Source organism: Pan paniscus, chromosome 13 (genome assembly GCF_029289425.2).
Source record: "Pan paniscus chromosome 13, NHGRI_mPanPan1-v2.0_pri, whole genome shotgun sequence".
NCBI lineage: Eukaryota > Metazoa > Chordata > Mammalia > Primates > Hominidae > Pan > Pan paniscus.
The window spans coordinates 21,623,608-21,650,326 of NC_073262.2; the positions used below are offsets into that span (position 1 = coordinate 21,623,608).

At 41.9% G+C, this 26,719-nt stretch overlaps 1 protein-coding gene across 19 annotated transcripts in view; it reads left to right on the plus strand.

Moving 5' to 3' along the window:
* The window catches only part of CFAP221 (cilia and flagella associated protein 221), a 119,189-nt gene that overhangs the window by 78,968 nt on the left and 13,502 nt on the right, over positions 1–26,719 (plus strand). For 9 of the 19 annotated variants that reach the window (XM_057301386.1, XM_034953949.3, XM_055108430.2 and 6 more), the window contains 8 exons: positions 2,220–2,325; positions 4,274–4,407; positions 6,496–6,576; positions 7,191–7,298; positions 7,388–7,522; positions 14,893–15,051; positions 16,420–16,511; positions 23,593–23,685. In XM_057301386.1, coding sequence (XP_057157369.1) covers positions 2,220–2,325; positions 4,274–4,407; positions 6,496–6,576; positions 7,191–7,298; positions 7,388–7,522; positions 14,893–15,051; positions 16,420–16,511; positions 23,593–23,685 — 908 coding nt within the window. Of the gene's footprint in view, positions 1–2,219; positions 2,326–4,273; positions 4,408–6,495; positions 6,577–7,190; positions 7,299–7,387; positions 7,523–14,892; positions 15,052–16,419; positions 16,512–18,046; positions 19,910–23,372; positions 23,503–23,592; positions 23,686–26,719 lie in introns of those variants that run through there. The other 10 variants (XM_034953950.2, XM_055108432.2, XM_055108434.1 and 7 more) reach the window with 4 other exon arrangements.

The window sequence follows — 26,719 nt, forward strand, 5'->3', positions numbered from 1 at the left end:
AAATAAGAGAGTACACAAACAAATGGAAAAACATTCCATGCTCATGGATAGGAAGAATCAATATTGTGAAAATGGCCATACTGCCCAAAGTAATTTATAGATTCAATGCTATTCCCATCAAGCTACCATTGACTTTCTTCACAGAATTAGAAAAAAACTACTTTAAATTTCATTTGGAACCAAAAAAGAGCCGGTATCGCCAAGACAATCCTAAGCAAAAAGAACAAAGCTGGAGGCATCATGCTGCCTGACTTCAAACTATACTACAAGGCTACAGTAACCAAAACAGCATGGTACTGGTACCAAAACACATATATAAGCCAATGGAACAGAACAGAAGCCTCAGAAATTATGCCACACATCTACAACCATCTGATATTTGACAAACCTGGCAAAAACAAGCAATGGGGAAAGGATTCTCTATTTAATAAATGGTGTTGGGAAAACTGGCTAGCCATATGCAGAAAACTGAAACTGGACCCCTTCCTTAACACTTTATACAAACATTAACTCAAGATGGATTAAAGACTTAAATGTTAGACCTAAAACCATAAAAACCCTAGAAGAAAACCTAGGCAATACCATTCAGGACCTAGGCACAGGCAAAGACTTCATGACTAAAACACCAAAAGCAATGGCAACAAAAGACAAAATTGACAAATGGGATCTAATTAAACTAAAGAGCTTCTGCACAGCAAAAGAAACTATCATCAGAGTGAACAGGCAACCTATAGAATGGGAGAAGATTTTTGCAATCTATCCATTTGACAAAAGGCTAATATCCAGAATATACAAGGAACTCAAACAAATTTATAAGAACAAAACAAACAACCCCATCAAAAAATGGGTGAAGTATATGAACGGACAGTTCTCAAAAGAAGACGTTTATGTGGCCAACAAACATATGAAAAACAGCTCATCATCACTGGTCATTAGGGAAATGCAAATCAAAACCACAATGAGATACCATCTCACGCCAGTTAGAATGGCAATCATTAAAAAGTCAGGAAACAACAGATGTTGGAGAGGATGTGGAGAAATAGGAAAGCTTTTACACTGTTGGTGGGCCGGTAAATTAGTTCAACCATTGTGGAAGACAGTGTGGTGATTTCCTCAAGGATCTGGAACCAGAAATACCATTTGACCCAGCAGTCCCATTACTGGGTATATACCCAAAGGATTATAAATCATTCTACTATAAAGACACATGCACATGTATGTTTATTGCAGCACTATTCACAATAGCAAAGACTTGGAACCAACCCAAATGCCCATCAATGATAGACTGAATAAAGAAAATGTGGCACTTATACACCATGGAATACTAGGCAGCCATAAGAAAGGATGAGTTCATGTCCTTTGCAGGGGCATGGATGAAGCTAGAAATCATCATTCTTAGCAAACTAACACAGGAACAGAAAACCAAACACCGCATGTTCTCCCTTGTAAGTGGGAGTTGAAGAATGAGAACACATGGACACAGGGAGGGGAACATCACACACCAGGGCCTGTCGGAGGGTGGGTGACTAGGGGAGGGATATCATTAGGAGAAATACCTAATGTAGATGGCGGGTTGATAGGTGTAGCAAACTACCATGGCACGTGTATACTTATGTAACAAACCTGCATGTTCTGCACATGTATCCCAGAACTTACAGTATATATTAAAAAAAAAAAAGAGCTGCTTACAGAATGGAAAGTGATGTAAATTATGGAATGAACAATCCCCTCAGCCACAGCTCTGGGCTCAGGTAGCACTCACCTGCAGTAGCATCAGCTCTGAAGGCAAAGCTCATTGGTAGGCAGTTAGCATTGCCCGTAACCCACAGTGCTATTGCTGCAGAATCACCCGTGCCATTTGTCCTTCAACTCTGAAAATAGCACAGTGGTAGCATTACTATTCAGACATATCCAGAAGAAACAACAAAGAACTAGTCATTCTTTCCACACTGGAAATATGAGAAAATCAAGGCTCATAAATTGGGTGGGACAAGGCCAGATGACAACTTGGTCTTTTTTGTATTCAGGCAAGTCAGTATTGCCCAGACTTTGAAGTCCCTGTGGCCGCAGTCTAGGGAGAGTAGCATGCCACGCTCCCTGTGGACTCTTACAGTGGCAGTCTCAGCTCTTAGTGTGGTTGGGGAAAGTGAATTAGGTTGAATGCCAAAATGAGCATGTGTTGATTAATAATTTGAAATCATTATCCACTCCAATTTCAGGTCATGATTCAGGGACGATTATTCAATATGCTGAGTGCTGTTCGTGAAATGGACAAAGAGAGTATACTGAGAAAGATTGGCCAAGCAAAACAATCGATAGCACAAGGTGAAGTACGGCTGCAAAGCACAGAGATGCCGAGACTGATCATGCCTCTGAGCGTGAACTTTCCTTAGAATGAAGTTAGCTCTATGCAAATAAAAAATTTTCACCAGTCACAAATATTAATTTCCTATCCTTGCTATAACAAATCACTTGTGCCTTCTGCTTCCTCTTGTCACCAGAGACTAGGTTAGTCATCATTTATACTTGCTGATTGACTGGCTGAATATGGTATTTTCTCAACCTAGCATTTACACATTAAGCCTTTTAAACTTAATGGCTTAAAACAATGCAAATTTATCATCTCACAGTTCTGGAGGTCAGAAGTCTAAAACCAAGGTGCTGGTAGGGCTGTGCTCCCCCCAGGGGTTTCAGGGGAGCCCAAGTCATTGCCTTTTCCAGCTCCTGGAGTCCACCTGCATTCCTTGGCTTATGGCCCCTTCCCCACATGACTCTAACCTCTTGCTTCTGTCCTCACATCTCCTTGTGTGAGTCTGACTCCCGTGTTTCCTTCCTATGCAGACTCTGATTACATAAGGCCCACCTGTCTAGTGCAGAATAATCCCCCATCCCAGAGCCCCATCTGCAGAGTGCCTTTTACCATGGAAGATAACACATTCACAGGCCCCTGGGAATGGGATGTGGGTACCTCTGAGTGCCATTATTCAGCCTATCTCATGATATAAAGTGGATCTCTGTGCCAGGTTTGGCTGAAATACCTACCCACTTGATAATGAACAAGGTCCCCCAACCCCATACCAAGTTGTAATGTCTGTGAAGTTTGGCTGTGACTAGACCTCCTGTTTTGTGCCCTCTGCTACTTCTTGTCACCAGAGACTAGGGTAGTCATCATTTATACTTGCTGGTTGACTGGCTGAATTTGGATTTTCTCAACCTAGCATTTGCACATTAAGCCTTTTAATCTTGTATTGTCTTTCCCTAAGTTAAGGAAATTTCCATGCTGGCCACCGTGGCCACTGTAGTACATGCCTGTAATCCCAATACTTTGAGAGTCCAAGGTGGGAGGATCACTTGAGCCCAGGAGTTCGAGACAAGCCTGGGCAACATACATAGTGAGACCCCTGGATAATTAAAAATTATCCAGGACTGGTAGCATATGCCTGTAGTCCCAGCTACTCAGGAAGCTGAGGTGGGAGGATCAGCTAAGCCCAGGAGTTCAAGGTTGCAGTAAGCTATGATCGCGCCACTGCACTCAAGCCCAGGTGATAGAGCAAGACCCTGTCTCTGAAAAAAAAAAAGAAAGGAATTCCAATCCTCTGATGCCCAGCTTGGCTGGGACTGTTGGAGGCCCACTCTCGGTAGCTTCTGGGAGCCCAAACACCATATCACCATCTTCTCCCAATACATATATTCCCAATCCACAGTTTGTTTGCCAGCCCACAAGCAGGCCCTAATCTTTCCAGACTCTTCCTCCCTTCCTGGCCTGAGCCTCTGAGCCTGGCTCAGCCTTCCCCATCCTCCCTAGGCACAACCACACTCCCATCTGCCACTCCACTGAGACCCAAATGTGTATTTTGTTTTTCAAAATATTGTACAACATTTTAATGATTCTCTTTCTTCCTCCTATATTATTTTTTATCTCTGGTGTTGAAGTTTCTAATAAAGAAACTCTTTTTTCTAAAAAATTATAAAATTTACTTGTGAATTCCATGGGTCTGTGTAGAAAATGTCTTCATTTACTTCTTTAATCTTTTTCTTTGCTTAATTCATCAGAGATATTTTAATTATGAATTATAGTTTTTTGGAAATAAAGATAAAATTTTTTAACCAGAAAGGAGGTTGAGGTAAGGAACCAATGGGACAGTGAAAGTGGATATATATATATACACACACACCCACTAATTGGTATATGGAAAATATGCAAATATATATGGTGAGTTCCCATAAAAATACCTTTAGTACCCCCTAAAAGTGCCCTTTTTTTCACCCATAGAGGCGAATTTCTTCAAATTTTTCCTGAGGCGGATCAGTCAGGATGATTATACCAGCCGGTTCTCTGTGTCGCCCAAGGAGGTGCTGCCCTTCGCTTTCCCAGACTGCAGCCCACCCCAGGACTCCAACGAGTTGGTAGGTGCCGTCAGGCTTGGGGGCGGGGAGTGGACATGATCATGATCGTGTTGGGCAGATACAAGGCAAGCCCTACCTCAGTCTCAGTCCCTTCACCTCCTCCCAGAGGCTCCAAAGGTAGATGAGGAGAGTATTACCAGTGGAAAACCAGGGATCATCTCCTGCCATCTGCCTTGCTCCTGATACACCTGCACAGAGCTCCCTGGTAACCTGGGCTGGGTCCTTCCCAGCCTGAAATGCAGCATGAGCACTGACCCCCGCCCAACTGCCCTGGAACTGGGCCTGAGTGCAGAAGGGCAGAGAGAGGAACCGAGAGGGCCCCACCTGGCCCAGGGAGGCAGGCTCTGCTCAGCTGGGCCCTTCTGCTGCCTGGGCAAATGGTAGAAGTCAGGGAAGGGCAGCCCTCAAGTCTGGGCCTGACCTCATAAGAAGGGAATGTGGCCCCAGAAACTGACAATCTAACCCATCAGACTCACAACCCACATCTCTCTCTCTCTCTCTCTGGGGTGTGTGTGTGTGTGTGTGTGTGTGTGTGTGTGTGTGTGTGTGTATCTTTCTCTCTTGGGGTAGCAGGAGGTATAATGGCTCATACTTCTTCCCTTCGGGCACAATGGTGCATTATTGAAAAAGTGAGAGTTAACCCTTAGGTTGTATTTACTATACATCAGGCAGTGTCTTAAGTCCTTCCGGTTCACCTCATTTAATCTTCAACAAATCTACATGATAGGTTTACCATTTTTCAAATGAGGAAACTGAAGCACATATTCACATAGCCAGTAACAAACTGTTGCTCGAGTTCACATCGTTAGTAATAAAAAGTATACTCAAATCAATATTGCAAGTGCATGTGCAAAATATTTTGTCAATTTCAAAGAATAAACTTGTCATTCACATTCTAAAATATTTGTTAAGCATTGCAGGTAATCTACTCAAGAATTACGGGACTGAATTTAGAAATTCCACGTTTTCTGCTTTTGATAATTGTGTGACTTAAAAGAGCAGAATAATTAGTTCCTAAAGAATAAAAATCCTGTGATTTTCAAGCAACAATAAATGTCTGACACTCGATAATTAATGGGGTGAAGAGGTTGATGGGGTGGAAAGAGATCCTCACTGTGCAGTGGAGCCCCCCTCATTATTTTTGAATAATTTGAAGCTGATATGTTTCATTTGATATTTTAGTGCTACAAAGACTTCTCTGCTGCTCAGGGTTATTGAAAAATAGAGCGCTCAGCATTCCTGTCTATAAAAAAGAATGAATTAATTTATTTTATAAATACTGTATTTCATCAATTGTAAGATGCCTTTTTCTTATATTTAGCATCTCAAAATTGGGAAATGGTGTCATTGTGGCATATTAACGTTTCATCATATTAGTTTAGTGATGGTGTATTAGATTAGGGGTTGTATGCTATTTTTTGAGTGCCTGTCATATTCAGGCACCATCCAGATCCTCTGGGTGTTTGAGGCAGACTAGCATGCAGGAAGTGTATTAGGCAGTTCTTCGGGGGTTCACACCTGTGGAAGGCAGATAGAGGGGACAGGATTGGGTGGAGAGAGAAGTAGGACTGGGGTCCACCTCAACAAAGGCCTCAGCTGGGCCTGTGAGAACTCTGAGGCTGGCACAGGGTGAGAGGACACAGCATGTTTCCCGTGGCTTCAACCTGCCATGGAGGTGAGCTGCCTGGGAGGAGCGCTTGACTCTGACTGAGGCAGTGCCCTTCAGATGAGGCAGCCCCTGAAGAGGGCTCCCCTGCCCCCAAGAGGTGTTTCTATCCCTACACTCCTGGCAGCTAGGGACTGAGTCCTTCAAGCCTGAGTCCTTCAAGCCTGAGGAAGTTTCTGAGTGACACATTGCAGCCTCCACAACCACAGAAAATAAGAGACTCACATCCACTAGGAGACATGGAGGAGGGGGTGATCAGGGCTGCCTTCCTGCCCTACAGATCAAGTGGCAACTGTGGTTGCAGGAGGAGTTGCTCTGAGAGTAGAACTGGTCACTAATGTTTCAAAATGTAGTGGAAACAGAAGCGTAGCCACTCTTGCTCAGTGGTGATTGTTCTCTTTTTTTTTCCTTTCACATTTTAGGCTCCTGATGGCCTTGGACTGGTCCCAATTAAGTCTTCAGAAGTTCAAATCAAGCAGAGTTATTCCTTCTTCAGTCTGCAGGTCAGACCTGTCACATAAATTAATTAATTGAGTTTCTTATTAAGTAAACAAAATATTCTTGAATTTGAATTGCAGTGTTTTATAGTTTTGCTTTATGGTAGATTACACTGTGTGGCACACTGTGCTGTTATTGGATGGCATATGGGAGGTACAGCAGATTCTTTTCTCATAGTGTGGCTTAGGCAAACCAGGATTTCTACTCTGTGGATATACCTATATCATGCATATATGAAGCTATCTGAACTACATATGTTAGAAACTTCAAGAAAAAATATAAGATAAAGTGAGCAAAAATTAGTCAGCCTTTCTTGAGGTATATGACCACTTCTGTTTTTTAAAATGAAAATATTTTGGTGTGCTTCTACACTTAAGCCGTGTAGTATGGTTGAGTAATCATGAACACTCATGTGTGCTGAAACCCAGAACAGGGCTCAGGACTTTCACTAAAGTCTGTGCAGTCTGGTCCAAACCAACAATAGCCACAATCCGATGACTACAACATGGTGCTTGTCTTACTTTTACCACCAGGAAGCTCGGAAATGCTGTTGTTGAGAAGTAGATCCCACCAAATGGTAACAGGTTTTTAAGGATTTTCAATCTTCTTTCACCTTCAGGTTCCTCAACTGTACAAAATTAAGAGATATCAGCCATTCTCTGTCCACAAGTCTTCAACAAGTTACAGACCTCAAAAGCTTGCCCGAGCCCTAAAGCAAGGAGCTGAGGTAACACACCCCCATCTTCCAGAATCTCTCTCATCTTTTCCCTCTTATCCTGGCATCAAAACTAACGTGCTGTCCTTGCTCCTTGTTAGGATGAAGTCACCACCATCATAGCCCTTCCGAAACAGGACTCCACAACTCAGCTCTCTGGCAAGACATCAATCTTGAGCATGAAACCACCTGAGGCCTTAGCCATGTCTCTAGATTATGATCCTCTGTATGTTTTTGTAAGTGACAACTGGCAGAAGCCTTGTTTTCTGTGTTCCTTTATTTCAGCAGTTACTCTATAGGAAACAGAGCACTCATTGGGAATATTTTTCCTCTTTGGAATTTCAAGTGTTAAACAATATCTGACCTTTAAAATTGTTTGCCAACCTTTATTTTTTGGAGAATATCAGTGATTCCGTCTTTTAGCAATTCCTGCATTTTTAATGAAAATAATTTTATGATCTTTTCTAAATATCTATAATATGTACATATAGGCCAAAGAAGAAATTGAAAAAGAAATTAGCAAGTATTTTTAAGTGAATGAAAATGAAAACAAACAAAAAATCTGTGGGAAATTAACAGCACTACACACCTAGATTGGAAAAGAAGAAAAGTTTCAAGTTAATATCCTAAGCTACCCCTTTAAAAATTAGAAAAAGGAGGGCAGATGAAACCAAACTAAGCAGAAAAAAGAAATAATAAAGGTCAGATTGAAAATCAATGAAATAGGCCGGGCACAGTGGCTCATGCCTGTAATCCCAACACTTTAGGAAGCCAAGCCGGCAGATCATTTGAGGTCAGGAGTTTGAGACCAGCCTGGCCAACATGGTGAAACCCTGTCTCTACTAAAAGTACAAAAAAATTAGCCAAATGCGGTGGCACCTGCCTATAATCCCAGCTATTCAGGAGGCTGAGGCAGGAGAATTGCTTGAACCCAGGAGGAGGAGGTTGCAGTGAGCTGAGATCACGCCAGTGCACTCCAGCCTGGGTGACAGAGCAAGACTCCATCTCAAAAGAAAATCAAATGAAATAGAAAGCAGAAAAACAATAGAGAGAAAAACTGGTCCTTTGAGAAGATCAATAAAATGAATAAACCTGTAACCTAACTGATCAGGAAAAAAGGCAAAAGGCACAAATTACCAATGTCAGGAATGAAGAAGGTGACATCACTACATATTCTACAGATTTTAAAAAGATAAGAAGTTAATATTATGAAAAACTTTATGCCAGTAAATTTGATGACTTAAGTTAAATGTGCAAATTCATTAAAAGGCACAAACTGTAAAATCTTATTTAAGAGGAGATAAATAGCCAAAATAGCTTTATATCTGTTAAAGAAATTGAATTTTTGGTTGAAAACTTTCCTACAAAGAAACCTCCAGGCCCAGAGGCCTTCACTAGGGAATTCTGCCAAATATTTAAGGAAGGAATAATACAAAATCTACACAAGCTCTTCCAGGAAATGGAAGAGAAGAGACTAATTCCCAAATCATTCTGGAGGCTAGTATTACTCTGATACCAAAGCCAGACAGAGATATTACAGGAAAAAAAAGAAAAGATCAATATCCTTGATGAACATAGATGAAAATATTTTTAACAAAATTTTGATAAATCAAATTAATTGCTATATAAAAAGGATAATGTATCATAACCAAATAGGGGCTTGAACGAGGAATACAAGATTAATTTAACATTACAAACTCACTGTAGTTTACATATAACATACCAAAAAGGAAAAACATCTCAATAGTAACAGAAAAATTATCTAACATCCATTCCTGATGAACACTATCAGCAAGTGCGGGATAGAAGGGAACTTCCTCAACCAAATAATGGTCATCTATTTAAAACCTAGAGCCAACATCAAACTGAGTAGTAAATCACTGAATGCCTTCCTCCTAAGATCAAGTATAAGGCAAGGATGTCTGCTCTCACTAATTCTATTCAGGATTATAAGTATAGCCAAGGTAACAAGACAAGAAAAATAAATAAAAGGTACCCAGATTTGAAAAGAAGACATAAAGCTGTCTTTATTTACAAAAAAAAAAAAAAAAAAAAAGATTGTCTATCTAGAAAATACAATGAAATCTACAAAAAAAACTACTAAAATTAATAAGGGAATTTAACAAGATTGCAGGATGCAGAATCACCATATAAAAATCAATTATATTTCTGTATACTAGCAACAAACATTCTGAAACTTAAGTTTCAAAAGCCATATCATTTAACAATAGCATCAAAACATGAAATATTTAGAGATAAATATGACAAAAATGTATAAGACCAGTACACTGAAAATTATAAAACTTTACTGAGAGAACTCAAAGAAAGCCTAAATAAATGGAGAAATAAACAGATTAATGGAACAGAATAGAGGATCCAGAAATATATTCATTCATACATTATGGTCAACTGATTTTTGACAAAGGTCAGAGATAATTCATTAGAGAAAAGATAATCTTTCAACAAATAATGTTAGAACATTTGGATATCTATTTACCAAAAACAAAAATAAAAATTTCAATTAGTACCTCACACCATCTACATAAATTAATACAACATGGATCATAGACCTAAATAGAAAACCTGAAACTATAAAACTACTAGAAAACACATAGAAAATCTTTGTGATCTTCAATTAGACAAAGATTTCTTAGATAAAACACCAAAAAACCACAATCCATAAATGAAAAAAAAATGGATTAATTGGACTTTGTCCAAATTAAGAATTTCTGTTAATGTTAAGAAAATAAAAATATAAATTACAGACTTGGAGAAAATATTTGGAAATTGCATATCTGATAAGAACTTGTATCCAGAATATATAAGGAACTGTCAAAACTCACAAAGGAAACAGTCAACAGAATGAAAAAGTGACCTACAGAATAAATAAATATATAGTCAGCAAACTATATATTTGATAAGGAGTTAATATCAAAATATATAAGAAACTTCTACAAATCAATAGTAAAAAAAAAAACTAATAACTCAATTTAAAAAGTGGGTTAAAACTTGAATAGACATTTCTCCAAAGAAGACTTATAAATGGCCAACAGCTATATGAAAAAAATACTCACCACTAATCCTCAGAAAAAAAATGAAAGCCACAATGAGATATTACCTAACATCTGTTAAGAAGGCTATTATCAAAAAAATAAAACACAGTAAGTGTTAAGGAAAATGTAGAGAAATTGGAATCCTTACACACTGTTGGTAGAAATCCAAAATGGTGCATCCACTGTAGAAAATAGTATGGAGGTTCCTCAAAAAATTAAATATAGAACTGCCATATGATCCAGCAATCTGCTGGGTGTGGTGGCACATGCCTATAGTCCTAGCTACTTGGGAGGCTGAGGCAGGAGGACCTCTTGAGTTCAGGAGTTCAAGGCTGCAGTAAGCTGTGATTTCACTACTGCACTTCTGCCTGGGCAACAGAGTGAGACCCTGTCTCGAATAATAATAATAATAACAGTAATAATAATAATAATGTGATCCAGCAATCCCACTTCCGGATATGTTTCCAGAAGTATTAAAATCAGGGCTAGGCATGGTAGTTCATGCCTGTACTCTTAACACTTTGGGAGGCTAAGGCAGGAGGATCACTTGAGCCCAGGAGTTTGAGACCAGCCTAGGCAACATAACAAGACACTGTTTCTACAAAAAATTAGCCAGGTGTGATGGCAGAAGCCTGTAGTCCCAGCTATTTGGGAGGCTGAGGTGGGAGGATCATTCGAGCCCAGGAGGTCGAGGTTGCAGTGAGCCATGATGGCACCACCGCACTCCGGCCTGGGTGACAAAACAAGACCGTGTTTCAAAAAATAGAGAGAAAGAAAACAGGATATCAAAGAGATATTAACACTCCTATGTTCATTGCAGCACTATTCACAATAGCTAAGAAGTGGAAACAATCTAAAAATCTATCAACAGATGAATGGAATAAAAAAAGTGGCATATTCAGACAGTGGAATACTATTCAGCCTTAAAAAAGGAAGGAAATTCTGTAATATGCAACAGCATTGATAAACCTTGAGGACATTATGCTAAGCTAAATAAGCCAGCCACAGAAAGACAAATACTGTATGATTCTGCTTATATGAGATATTGATAATAGCCAGATTGACAGAATCAAGAGTGAATGATGATTATCAGAGGCTGAGGGGAAAACAGGGAGTTACTAGGCAATAGGCATAAAGTTGCAGTCAAGAAAGACAAATCTGCTCTCACAATCTGCGGTACAACATCGCACTTATAGCCAATAATGCACATTTAAAAATTTGTTAAAAGGGTAGTTCTCATGGTAAGTGTTGTTACCACCATATAATAAATAATTTTTAAAAGAATTATCAGAACTCAATAATAAGAAAGCAAACAATCCAATTTTAAAATGGGCCAAAAGATTTGAACAGATACTTCACCAAAGAAGATATACAGATGGCAAATATGCACACGAAAAGATGCAGAGAATAATACATCATTAACAATGCAAATTAAAACGGCAATGAGATCTCTCTGTTAGAACACCTACAATTTGAAAAACTGCCGGTGGGAATGTAAAATGGTACAACTACTTTGGAAAACTGTTTGGCAGTTTCTTACAAAGTTAGCAGTTAATATACACCCACCATATGTCCAACCATTCCATTCCTAGCTATTCACCCAAGATAAATAGAAGCATTAAACTTGTGCAAGAATATTCATAGCAGATTTATATGTTCCCAAACATATAAATCTTGGGTAAAAGAAATCAGACAAAAAGGATTACATGCTGTTTTGTTCAATTTAGTTAAAAGTCTAGAACATCTGAAGTAATCTACAGAGACAGAAAGATTGGTGGCTGCCTGTGGATGGGTTGGGTGGATGGTGTGGAGGGGCAGGAAGTGAGGATGGGGGAATGATGAAGGGCATGAAATAACTCTTGGGGGTGATGGAAATGTTCATTATGTTTATGACGGCAATGGTTTTGCAGGTAAAATAAATGTTAAAACATATCAAACTATGTAATTTAAATGTGTTTAAATATACACATCAACTATACATCAGTACAGCAGTAAAAGTAGGAATTAGGAGACCCTAAGGAAGGAAAAGAAATACTGTAGTGGTTACAACCGGTGAAGCATTATAGTGAAGTCTTGGGCTGATCTCTGGTCATTCAGTCTGGAGGAGGGAGGGTAAAGGGCTCTGAGAAAGAGGTGTCTAGGAAAGGGTAGGCTCCAAGCACTAACAGTGCAGTTGAGAGTCTCGAAGACTCAAGGATTGCATAAAGGCACATCAAGAAAAGAAGAAGCAATTATAATCTACAACGGGGGAAATCAACTGAACATCAGTATGTGCTCCAAATAGGAAACCAAACTGAAATTTGACATGATTTTTAAGAGCTGATGGAAAAATCTAAAAATATAATCCATTTGGCCTTGATACCACAACTCTTCTCTAACAGTGGCCCACAGGTCATGATATTGAACCTTTAGCCAAAATATAAATAAGTAAATAAGCCAAACCCGTAATCCAAGCCTCTACTTGGCCTGGAAGAGAAACATATTTACATAGCTGAGAGAAAGTAAATGCTACTTATTAGTTTTCAACTTTTAGAGACAACCCATGAGCAAAGCATGAAGGTCTTGGCTGTAGTTCCGGAAGGCAAATGTTAAGAATCTCAACAATATCAAAGGAAAATTGTGAAAGCAAGAAGAAAAGGTACAGAAAAGCAGAAGAATGATGTTTTGATTTCACCTGAAGGGGAGTTGAAATACTCAACTAAAGATGATGTACAAGAAATAGGGGTATGTGTGTACCATTGCAAGTCACAATGGTGAGCAAAAGCAGAATAATGTAATCTTCAAAATAGGAAAGAAGTTTGGAAGGGGCATTTGTGTACCTAAGCGAAGTCCTTGTCTTGCATAGTAATGAGTCAGTAGATACTGCCTGAGGTTGACAATCAAGAAGTGGAAGAATAAGCATGATGTTTAGAGTTAGGGTGGTGACCACCAGAGTCACAAAAGCCAGAAACAAGGGAAAGAAGCAGCCTCTGGGATGTGGGCCTGGGAACAGGAAGGGCCTGCGGAACCACTGCTTTTCCTCACAAATCCTTGCAGCCGAGGTGAGTTGCTACCATATGCATGTGTTAGTTTAGGAAAATTAAAATTAAAAGCATCATGGGGTGACCACTGAGACCAGTTACTCTGGGAGCAATGGGGATCTGAAGGATGACAACTATGGGAGACAGTGCCATTGCCATTTCCAAAAAGACTGCATTCATGACGCCTGGCCCAAGGCAGACCAAGAGAGCCAGCCACATGGCAGCTTCACATGCCCTCAGTCAACCAGAGTAGAAGACACTCCTGAAGCCCACACAGGTCATTTCTCCTCCCCTGGTGTTGTGTACCTTTGCCCTCACACTATCCCCATAGGGTGGGCCCAGCCCCACTCCCCATCACACTGCCTCCCTAAATCCTGCCTCAACCACAAGTGCTTACCAAGGTGTATGCTTGTTTCCACATTACTGTGGGCATCTCAGACCCCCTCAGTGGTCATCGTTGCCTCCCTGCCCTCCCCACTCCTTTATATCCAGGAGATGAGCCCCGAGCCCTCTCCCTACCTTTGCCCCAGGCCCTCATCCTGGCCCTCAAGTGGCATAGCAGCCTCTGCACCAACGCTTACCTCCTTTCCAGCCTTCTTGACTCACCACTGCTGGGCCCTCCCCTACCTTGCATCTGGGTGCCGGAATGCATTCAGGTCTAGCTGCATGTCACTTAAGTTTGGGGGGACATTTGTTTCTTGGCAGTGAGATTGAGTTTCCATAAGCTAAGTGGTTTTGTGGGGCGTTTTTAACTTGTTTTTAAAAGTTAGACAAACAAACAACAGAATCTCAGTGTAGTGGTTATTAAACATCAAACATCTGAGGTTAAACAGCTGGCAGGGAGGGGCGCTACGTTGTTGTTTGGGACAAGAATAGGGTTTTTGGTTTACGAGCCTCTGAGAGAACAGTAAAAGGCTCTATATTTTAGTATTTTGATATAATTGCTCTGTGCCTCCATTAGTTCTGCTGGAAAATTAATAAAAAACAGGATCTCCCTTAAAACCAGATACTACTTCCAAATGGAGCCTTCCTGAATTAAACACATTACCAAAACAATGTTAAATGTTGACATTTCCTGATACATCGAATGTCATCCTCTTTTTTGTCATCTCTTTAAAGTAGCTTTTAAAAGCCTATTTTTGTTTTCAAAACCAGAAGCTTATTTGCTTTTTTAAACCAGTGTGCTCATTTAATAACTCCCCCTAATTCATCAGCATTAGCAACAAATACTCAAAGCTGTTTTAAGCTGTGATTTCAGTTTTACTTATTTTCATGGGAGTTTAGTAAACCCATATGGTTTGTAATGAAGCTCTTAAGCCAGAAAAGTGACATTTATGAATAACTATGATTTTTTAAATGCTGTCGACTTGAAGACACCTCTGCTCTCCTGCTTCTCTTTTCCAGACAAGCTGACATGGAGTCACAGAGTGTTAGTGCTAGTGGGAGCCACAGACAGCATTAGCTGATGCTTGTCCTATGCCTGGCTTAGAAACTGGTAAACAGAAAAGAATATTTTTTCCCTGTCTTCGGCAGAATCCCAACCCAGGATTATTTGCTGTAATGCATCCTCTGACCTACGCAGAAACGTTGATAGATTACCATCTATGCTCTCACCCCAAGTACAAATTCACCAAAGAGTCCCGCCACGGGTCCAGCATTCCTGTCACCCAAAAGCAGTTTCTCCATCACACGGTAATGTCATCACCAGGCTCACTGGCAGAGTGACCCTGGGCTGCAGGGAGGGGCAGGGGACGAGGACAGGGTCACAGCTGGAATTGCGACAAAGGTTTGCCGCCACAACTGCAGAACAAGGATGGTAACACCGCCCCTCATACCGCCAGCCCTAAAGGGGTACAGGTGGAGACCCCGCACTGCCTTGTCCTGACCACACCTGCCTCTCGGGCTGCCTGCTACCCTTTGTCAACATTCCTCTGGAAGGCTGCACCTAATGTTCACGTGTTCGTATTTCAATCATGTAAAAACAGCCACACAGTAGGCACAACCGTTGTCTGACCTCCTCTCTCTTTGGCCCCAAGTGTAGAAACCAGAATGGACAAAGTAGTGGTGTGACACATGCAAAGAAGTGGCTCCAAGGAATTACTTCCCCCCCAGGGAACCACCCTGACCTGAATATCCCGTGACACCCCTTGAGGATTATCCTCAGGCCCTTCAAGCTCAATTAACCCTTAACTCAGATTATGAGCTCTCTCCCCACTTCTACCAGCCATACCCTCAACTGCCTCCTCTTCCTGTGTCACCTACTTGCCTTTCTGTTTTATGGACTTTGTGTAGTTACCCATGAGATCCTTTCCCTCCTTCTCCCCCATTCCCCTCATCTAACCACCCCGGGGGGGCGGGGGGGCCGGGCACCAGTGTGCCACTGACACGGCAAACAGATTTGCAGACCTCCCTCTAGTCTAGCCCTTGGCCCACTGCTGCTGCAGTCAGCCTTCCCTTCAGAGAAATCTTCCTTAGGCACGAGTTGATCCTGTCATTTCCTGCTCGAAAGCCCTCCGTGGGTCCCCGCTGCCTGCTGTAGCAGCTCCAAGCTCATTAGCTTGGCCCACAATGCCCTTGTGACCTGCCTGGCTCTCCAGCCACATTCCCTTCTGCCTCTATCATGCACCCTGCACTCGGCCCAGCCGGGGGTCTCCTTGCAGCGCTCGCCTCCCACGTGGCGCGCGTGTGCAGCTCTCCTGCCTGGAGTGCTGCTGGATGAACTGCCATCCTCTCCAAGTGTTGCATTAGCATCACATTCACAATAAACAAAATAGATTCTAAGGCCGCAGCTGCCCTCCATCCCGAGGACATGTTGCTTGTGCAAGTGCCTAATGAAGCAAGGGAAGCAAACCTCGCCTTTGTCTCTAATTCTGTGTTGCACTGTTTAATGTGCTTTGCTGAAGCAATTGCCTTTTTGCTTCAGAAAAATTCAAACTGAATGAAATTACAGATTTTGGTGCTTAGCCTTTTAAGACTGAAAAATAGTTGAATAAAACAAAAGTCCTTCAGAAACTTTACCTCACCAAACAGTTGCTTTCCGTGTGCTGACTTTCCTTACAGGACATTATTCCCAGAATAATGCACTGGAAAAGCTTCCAGTCCCTGGTTCTCTCCTCCCTGCCGGACCCCTCCAAGATGGAGACCACAAAGAGGTAAGCACGGCTCATCTGTTTGCTCACGAGTATGTGTGCCCCATGTATTACAGAGGCAATGATCCCCAAAAGTTAAATGCCAATAATATGTCAAACCATACTTTTAAAGCATGAGAGAAGTTTGCTAGTCAAAGAAATTTGATGATGTGTAACTGATTTTCATATTTGGAATTTATCTTGAGATACATTTGCTTGAAAAGTAATGTCCTAGGTGACGAATTGGCAATGCTTGAGTACAAGTAGACAACCATTCCATATAATTCAACTGAAATATTCATGGTCAATCTTTTTAAAATTCATAAATTGCGGCCTGGGCGACAGAGAGAGACTCCATCTCAAAACAAAAAAAAAGGAAAAAAAAATCATAAATTGCCAAGATTAGCCTTCCGCAGTCTCTGTATCCAGTTCCAAAGGATCCATGGCCCTCTTGTGCCACAGGCTGGCATTCACTGTGAGACCGTGGCAATCCCCACACAGAAAACAGCCCTGCTCCAGATACACAATGGGTAGATCAGAATATTGTTGGATGATGAAAGAAGAAACTTAGAGTGACTACATTTTTGCTAATTTGCTTATTTAATAGCTCTTCAAAACCATAAGATATCAAAGAAGTAGCCTGGTGCCTTTTCATTAGACTCTGCCTGGCCAATTGCTCACTCCTGAGCCCTTGAATTTGCTTCTTCAGTTCCCTATCCTTATAAATACAGCTAAGTGAGTGATTGGTGAACAGATGTGACTGGTGTCCCAAAATGATTATCATCAGCTGTCAAACAAAGTTCCAATCCTCTGATCCAGAATGAGGCCCACCCCAAGGTGGCAGAGCCCTGGCATGGCTCCAAGAGTGGCCAAGAAACCTGAGCTCTGCCACCAACCAAGATCAGTAGGTGATCTTTACACACACCCCAGCTCCCACTCGGGTAACCTGGATCCTCTGACTCAGAAACTCACCAGGGAGGCTACATGACCTCCAGGAGTCATGTGACCTCAGCCATGCCCCTTGGCCAACTCTCTGGGCCCAGTCCTCTTGTCAGTAAGACAAGGGGATTGGACTTGTTGCAAAGGCCATTCTCAGCATTGATGGTTTAATTTTAGTAAGAGTACAAGAGCTCACCCAACTTGTAGTGTACAAGTGCAGCCGTCCCATCCACCCACATCCACCCACGCCTCCCCAGGTATTTGAGGAGATAGTTGGAATCTGGGTTGTGACCCCAGAACACTGAATTTGACTTCCTCCTTCATCATCTTCATTGAAGGGCTTCATTGGTAAGCTCTTCCTGAACTAAGCCAAATGCAGCTGTGCGTCATCTATGTCAAGGCTTTCCCATGTGCCGTCCCCTTGGGGTCACTTCCTTAGGGCTTCTCTACTCCTCTCCTTTGCCTGAAGATTAGCATGCGGTAAACAAAAAGCACCCAGCATAGGATTTGGGACATGGCAAGAGCTCAAAAATATGTTTCTTTCCAATTATTATACTTCATCCATTCCTCATCCACCCTATTGCCATCTGAAAACCAGCATCCTTGTTCTACATTTTTAGCATATTTCTAGAATGTCAAATCTCCAGAACTGGCGGGAACAATGGCATGGAAGAGAGAAGGAAAGCTTTGGCATGGGAGAGACCTGCCTCCATTGTACACTGGATGTATCACCAGTTCAGTCCTTGGGCGAGCTACGTACTAATGAAGCCCTTCGAGCAATAATCTCCTCCTCTCTGAGGGAGAGGCAGTGATGGCATCCTCACATTTGTGTGTGTGTGAGGATAAAAATGCAATGATCTTGTGAAACGTCTAGCATCATGCCTGGTGCGTGCTTAGTAACTCTTCTCTCACTTCTACCCTCCTTCCCCGCCCACTAAGCGTCGCAGTCACTCCATCGCCACCAGATGGCGATAGTCCGTCACCACATTGACAGACTGCCTCATTTTGCTGCGGGGTGAGGATGCTTCAGAACTGACCTATGCAGTCAGTAAACCGGGTTTGGGGTGCTGTCAGGACACTGAATAAGAAAAATGAGGAATGGTGAGAAGTGGCGACCCGCTGACCATGTCCACCCGTTGTCAGCGTGTACCGTTCTTGAGAATCAAGAAAAAGCATCCTATTTTCTTTCCAAAGCAATGTCCTTGGAAAAAAATCTCCCGAGGCTGTTCTTTCAACAAGCAGTGAGAATGCAGTTACCTTGGGCTTGAATAACCATGAATTAAACATGAACTCTCCATGAATTAAAGAAAACTCTCGAACCATGAGTTGTTACTTTCAGCTTATGTGCCTGAGTGCTCTTGTTGGGCCAGTTTGTTTCTAAATAAACTGCAGTTGCATAACAGCTCATAAAATCAAGGGAGGATTCTGTATCTATCTTCTTAGCATGGATTTCCACGGGATGTAAGACTCTAGGTCATGTTTTTATTTCTGAAAACAGGTACAAAATAAGAAGTGTAATTCCTTTTTTAAGTTCTGTCTTAGTTCGTTTGGGCAGCTATAATAAAATACCATAGATGTAATTTATGAACAACTGAGATTTATTTCTCAGTTCTAGAGACTGGGAAGTCCGAGATCAAGGTGCCAGTAGACTTGGTGTCTGGTGAGGGCCAGCTTCCTGGTTCCTACATGGTTGTCTTCTCACTGTGTCCAAACATGGCAGAAAGGGGAAGGGAGCTCTCAGGCCTTTTTTTTTTTTTTTTTTTTTTAGATGAGATATCACTATCTTCCACGCTGGAGTGCAGTGGCATAGTCATAGCTCACTGCAGCTTCAAACTCCTGGGCTCAACTGATTATCCTTCCTCAACCGCCCAAGTAGCTGGGATTATAGGTGTGCATCATCATGCTCAGCCAATTTTATTTATTTATTGTAGAGATATGGTTTTGCTACATTGCCCAGGCTGGTGTTGAACTCCTGGCCTCAAGCAATCCTCCCACCTCAGCCTCCCAAAGTGCTGGGATTACAGAAGTGGAGCCACTGTACCCAGCTTCTCAGGCCTCTTTGATAGGCACTAATCCTATTCATGAGGGCTCCACCCCTGTGACCTAACCCACCTCCCAAAGGCTCCATCTCCAAATACCATCACATTGGGGGTTAAGTTCTTGTTATTTTTAATGTAAATAGGGATAGGGTCTTGCTATGTTGCCTGGGCTGATCTCAAACTCCTGGCCTCAAGTGATCCTCCCATCTCGGCCTCCCAAAGTGTTGGGATTACGGGTGTGAGGCACTGCACCTGGCCTGGGAGTTATGTTTCAACGTGAATTTGGGGACAACACAAACTTCAGTCCATAGCAACTTCCTATAAATCCATTAATGATATTCCAACTTTGCAGCCATTTTGCTTGAATAAATTAGCTCCTATTACTTATGAGGTTTGCCTTGTATCTTTTGCCCCTGACAACTGTTTGTTGTTAAACCATGCAATATAGTTAGTGTTTATTTATTCCAAGTCATTTTTGTATTCGTAATAATCGAAGCAGCTCATTTATTTCTTTACTCTTCAGTAAATTCAGAGATAACTTGTTAAATCTCTTTGGACTTCCATAAAATCAGAGAGTCAGTGACAACTGAAGAAATTATCTAACCCAATAGTTCCCAGACTTTCTGATTTCATAGATGAGTGAAATGTCCAGAAGAACTTTGAGAACTGTCTTGGCGTTGTCAGGGTTTTACTTTGTCAAGTAAGGACATTAAATATATATATATATTTTTAGATGGAGTCTCACTCTGTCACCCAGGCTGGAGTGCAGTGGCACGATCTCAGCTCACTGCAACCTCCGCCTCCCAGGTTCAAGCGATTCTCTACCTCAGCCTCCTGAGTAGCTAGGACTACTGGCGTGGGCCACCACACCCGGCTAATTTTTTGTATTTTTAGTAGAGACAGGGTTTCACCATGTTGGCCAGGTTGGTCTCGAACTCCTGACCTCAAGCAATCCGCCCACCTTAGCCTCCCAAAGTGCTGGGATTACAGGCGTGAGCCACCGTGACTGGCCAGGACATTAAAATTAAACAAAGCAACAGCCAGAAACATTGGTTTATGCCTATAATCCCAGCACTTTGGGAGGCCAAGGCAGGAGGATCACTTGAGGTCAGGAGTTCAAGACCAGCCTGGACAACATGGTGAAACCTCGTCTCTACTAAAAATACAAAAATTAGTTAGGTATGGTGGCAGGCGCCTGTAATCCCAGCTATTCAGGAGGCTGAAGCAGGAGAATTGCTTCAACCCGGGAGGCAGAGCTTGCAGTGAACCAATATTATGCCACTGCACTCCCGCCTGGGCAGCGAAACAAGACTACATCTCAAAAGAAAATAAACAAAAATTTAAAAAATAAATAAAAGCAAAACAAATTTTAAAAATGCCCAACCACCACCATCTACTGTCATCACTATTTCAATTTTAAATGAATATATTTAACACACACAAAAAAAGTGAGAGGAACTGGTCTCAGAATTTAAAAACTGGGTAAGTTTTGCTTCATGAAAAGCTCTTGGTTGCTGCCATTCCATTGTGCTAGACCAGCCTGGTCGCTGGCGAGCGGCCCAGACCCTGAACTTCTCAGTCCCTCTTCTTAGTGGGAATTCCCTCTGACTATACATGTTCTAAAGTAAAGTTTTGGTAGAATTTTCTAATAGAACCTGGATTCTTTATCATGAAGTCAGTTACTAACAAGGATAAGCTCTATGTCTCCGGGCCCAGGTTTGTTTTGGTGGGAAATGGGATTAAAGACCAAAATCTGGGTGCTATGTATACACATTGCTTCTGGGGTGGGGCGGGGTTTGCTTCTTGGCCTATTCAGCAGACAAAGTCAGGGATACACACACGCACACACAATGTACACACAAAGATATATGCAACATACATATATATGTAATGTATGTGCATATAAACACACATATACTCATACATATCCATATTTTAGAAAGCATGAATTCACACCAATGCCTACAGTTCCAGTCCATATCCATAGAGTTATTGCTTGCTTTCCACCATTCCATATTTGTATCTCCCTTCTTCCACTGTGAGAACCCTGGCTTCTAATACATTTACTTACTCAATCTTATAATACATCAAAAATCATTTCAGAATTGCTTGATCCATAACCACCTTAATAAACATGCAAAATAAGTTCAGATTGGTTTCCAGGTCCCCCCCCACCCCCTCCCACCCAAGTCTTTGGGTATGTAGTCAAATAACTTGTAGTAAGTTACTTGGGTAATTTCTTTTTCTTTTCTCTTTCTTTTCTCATTCCTTTAGCTCTCTCTCTCTCTGTCTCTCTCTGTCTGTCTCTCTCTCTCTCTGTCTTTCTTTCCTTCCAGTGTGTTTATGGAATTTCTGTGAAGTAGTATGATTTGTTTCAGTTTGCTTTCAGCCTTTGTTTTTTATTTCACTTTCTTATTGATTTAATTTTATTTTTTCAATATGTTGAACATTAACGTTTTCCAAACTCAAAACTACATTAAAGGCATATTCAGGGAAGTGTCACTCCCTCCCATCTCCCTCCAGCCCCTGGCAGGTAGCCAGCTTGGTCTTCTAATGTATCCTTCCTGTGTTTCTCTTTATAATGGTAAGCAGCATATATACATTTTTCTTTTTTTCCCTTCTGTCTTATACAAAAAGTGGCATTCTAGATATGCTTTTCTGCATTTGTTTTTTTCACTTACTATCTCCAGAAAGTCATTCTATATCAGCTCACAGATGCTTTCCTCATTCACTTCCCATTAGTCAAAACCATGGTGCTATAATTTTTTTTCCAGCCAGTCTTCATACTTGGCAAGGGGGTGCATTTTTGCACAATAACAAAACAAAGATAAGAATCTTATCACAAAGACATATGTGCACACACAAAGGAGCCATCAGTTAATCCCTGCTTTCCATTGCTGCCTCCTGCCCTACCTTCAGCCTCAGCCTTTCCAGCATCTGTGAGGAGGTCTGTTTCCTTCCGAGTGGGCTCCAGGCTCTGTCATTCTTCGCTGTTTTTCATGAGACAGCATTCTCTAGGGTTCTAGAAATTTATTCCAGAAAATGATTGAAAACTTTTATCCATTGATGTCTTTTCTGTTGTTCTCTTTGCTGTTGTGTGTTCCGTTTTTATTCCTTCTATATCATCTGAAATGTGTGTATGGAAGGAGTCGAGACCCCAAAAAAGTGCTCATTCCATCCACTTGAAACAAAGAGCTGCTGCCAAGTTTAAAAATAACAATGTATTTTCCACCCTATCTCAATTCCTGTAACATTCTCAATAGCCAGGAATTTTTATATAAAGCTCTAAAGTTATAATACTAAACAATACACAAGGAGGTGGGGAGGAAGCTATGAAATGGAATAGAATGTCTAAGAAGGAGTATAAAGGTGGAGGGAAAATCCTAGGACCAAAAGTAAACTACCTGTATTAGCCTGTTCTCTCATTGCTATAAACAAATGCCTGAAACTGACTAATTTATAAAGAAAAGAGGTTTAATTGGCTCATGGTTCCATAAGCTGTACAGAAAGCAGGACAGCTTCTGCTCGGCTTCTGCGGAGGCCTCTGGAGACTTACAATCATGGCGGAAGGCAAAGGGGAAGCCAGCACCTCACATGGCCAGAGCAGGAGGAAGAGTGACGAGGAGGTGCCACACACTTTTAAACAACCAGATCTCAAGATAACTCACTCACTCACCATCATGAGAACAGCACCAAGGGGATGGTGCTAACCCATTCCTGAGAACTCCACCCCCATGATCCAATCACCTCCCACCAGGCTCCACCTCCAACACTGGGGATTACTATTCAACCTGAGATTTGCTGGGGACAGGACCAAACCATATCAGTATCTAACTACACTCACCCCAGGAGATAATACAATTTTAAACAAACTGAAAAATTCTATGATTCTCTTTTTAAACTCCAGGAAGTGTCTTACTTGGCAACATTCTCCCAGGTTTGCCTGGGGCCTATTGCATCCCCTGCCTTTGCCTCTGGGAACCATAAATGGCTTTTCAAGAGTGAGGAAGGACAGAGTAGTAGAGGCCTCGCCAGCGGTAAACTAAAAATTCTTTAGAAAATTATGTAAAGACCCCAAGACTTCTAGTGTGACTCTATCTTTGACTGCTTGTGTGGTTTTTCCACAGCTGCGATTCCTTCAATTCATTTATGCTTCCGATAGACGTCCCTGCCATTCTTGATGCCTTACCAGAAGAGGACAGACTAGAAACAGTAGAACGGTATTTTTTTTTTTTAATCTTTGGCCTCTAATGTGGTCTGTTTTCCAAAAATATGTGAGGTGCTGTGAGGAACTTCAGAACAGCACACAGTTCCTGAGCTTGCAACTCAAATGAGAAGACAAGGCTAACACCCATCTGTACCATCACCTAGATCAGATGTTAAATGCGTGGTGGAGAATCGACAGTCTCTAAGCTCTATGGCTTCCTGATCTTTAGCTCTTCCAGGAGCTCAAGGGAGAGATCTGAGGTGGTGCCAAATGGCCTTGGAAGGCTTCAGTGGTGACATGGACTTGGGTTAGTGTGTGAAAGATAGGTAGGACTTGGATGGGCATAAAGAAATACAAGTCCAGAAGTAAGGCACTTACATTTGATTTTACTGATCAGCACGCAACAGCCAGTGAAATGGTTTTGAATCTCCTATCCGTATGCTCATTTACAATTGATGGCTACAGACACAGCAGCAGAGCTGAGAATGGGAAACCTCAGCCAAGCAGAGCCTGTGCCCTTGTCCCAGGGCAGCTTCTCCATCATGAGCACCACAGCATACAGCATTCGTACGTCCAGCTCACACGTGTTTCCAGCTGGCTCACCTGGCATTGCCCCATTTGCAAATGCCTCTAGATCTGAGTCATTACTTCCTCTTTTTTAAAAATATACTTAGCTACTTATTATATCACCACATAATTTCAGGGAGAAAATTAGAAGTTCCATATGTTTTAAAGCAGATACTTTCTACCAGGCAAAAGTAAAATTCATTTAAGTTTTCTAGTTTAATTAACTAACATAGCATAAGGTTGTATACAAACTCATCTCTCATTAAAATTAGATTCCATTAGAAGATTATAGAGCACCCGAAATGTTGTATAGAATAGTGTGATGAAGGGGTAGGCTGTGGGTTCAACACCACCACCCCCACCACCGCCACTCACTCACAGTACACCTTGGGCCACTGACTTCACCTCTCAGTGCCCCAATGTCCTCATCTTCAAATGGAATGATCCCAGGACCCATCTCCTGGGTGGCTATGAAAAGCAAATGAATTACTACATGTCCAATGTTTAGTTCAGTGCCTCACACATAGTAAGGTTTTGATAATTAGATATACTACCATTAATGACCCTGGTATTCCAAACCCCTAGCCCCGTATCTGACACTTGGTAGGCAAGCAACAGCTCACTTTAGAATGAAGTTGTATCCCCCCATAGTAACATTATGAGAAAATAAGAATAAGAGAAGATACATGGTTAGATTTCCAAAACATCAGATGAAGAGGTATTCATATCCCAAGAGGTTTTCCTCCATCCAGTGTTATGTCTCAAGTGTCGAAGGTGAATACATGTTTCTGATATTTTTAAATTTTGATTTTTCATGTCTTTGGGGGTATAAAGGAGCACCTGGATCTGCTGCTGTATCTGTGACGACAGAGTCGGGGTATAGCACAAAGAAGGCCACCAGCCCTGCATGACAAGAGCTCCGGCACATTAGGAAGACTCTTGGTCCCAGAGTCCCTCCCTACCCGCTATTTCCTGAACTCCTGTTACTGAAGACCCATTCCTTTAGCTTTGCGCTTTGTTTCTATTAAACTACCTCTGGGGAGGGAGCATTTTAAGTCTCACTTATAACTCAGTATAAAATCACCAGAGCGTTTTTAGAGTTCAGGCTTGAGGGTCAGTGGCAGGAGAGGTGATGGGAATGAGAAGACTCCTGGTCCAGTGGGGAGTTCTGGGAAAACACGAGGAGGGGACAAGTGAAAAGCTGGAAACACAAGAGGCCAGCTTAGCTGCTTTACCAAAAGCCAGATGCTCCTGCGTGCTTCTGTTTGCCTGGCGTGAAGTACTGGCATGAAAGGTCTGGGCTGTGATCACTGTTCAGGCAAAGCGCCGAGCCCTGTGCCTGCCTGATCATTCTGCATTTGGCTCTGACTCCTGCGCTGGTAGCAGCTACCTGGGACTGCATTGCCTTGAAGTGAGTGAAGGAAGTGTTCTGAAGTATATTTCTGTGGTGAGATGGATATCTTCATTTTTATTTGAGATGCGGCTCATGAATGAATTGTGCCTATACATGGTCTTTGCTTTCTCACTTTGCGAATGAAGCTCTCAGTATTTAACTCCTGTCACTTATCAAAATATTATGGAAACTGCAGATGGTACCTGGCTTACATTGGTTTGACTTATGATTTTTCAGCTTTACAGTGGTGTGAAAGTGATTCTCATCCAGTATACTCCTCGACTTATGATGAGGTTCTATCCAGATAAGCCCATTATGAGTAGAAATTATCATAAGTCAAAAATGCACTTTCAACTCACAATATTTACAACTCATGATGTGTCTAATGGAACCTAACCTCATTGTAAGTCAAGGAGCGTCCATATTTATCAACATATTTTTCTGTTTCTTTGACACCTGCAAAGGTTCTTAGGTCTAGTTTAGTGAGACAGAACACAAGAACAGTGAGACAGAATGCAAGAACAGTTAGTCAGGCAAAGCAGATGTATGACTCATAGATAGGCAGCAAGAATAAACAGAAGCCTAGGATCCAGGGTGAGCCAGTCCACCAAGGCTTAGTGAAGCTGCCCAGCGTAGATGCAGTCTCGTCTGCATGTCTCCCACATTGCATCACAGCTGAGGGACCCCAAAAGCACTTTACTTTGGGTTTTATTCCCTGAGTGTCACAGGGATCGCTGAGCCTAAGCATTACAGAACTTTCTGTTCTGAGAGGAACAAGGACACAGCCCTGTTGTTTATCTTAGGATGTTGCATTCTCAGTACATCCTTGTCCAAGAATTGCAAGAAAGAGGGGCAAGAGCTGGGTTGACCGAGGCCATCTGAGGACCTGGCCTCCTGTAGCAACCCTACTGATCTGCACTCCTTAGCTCCATTGTTCAAAAATGTTTTCATTCTTAACACATAAAAACTTTTGCATTCTAAATTACACCATCAGCTGTGATAAAGCAAAGAAATTCTGATAAGCACTGATAGCAAATTATCACTGTCATGATCAGACTAGGATCACTGCCAGCCTGCTTGTGATTGC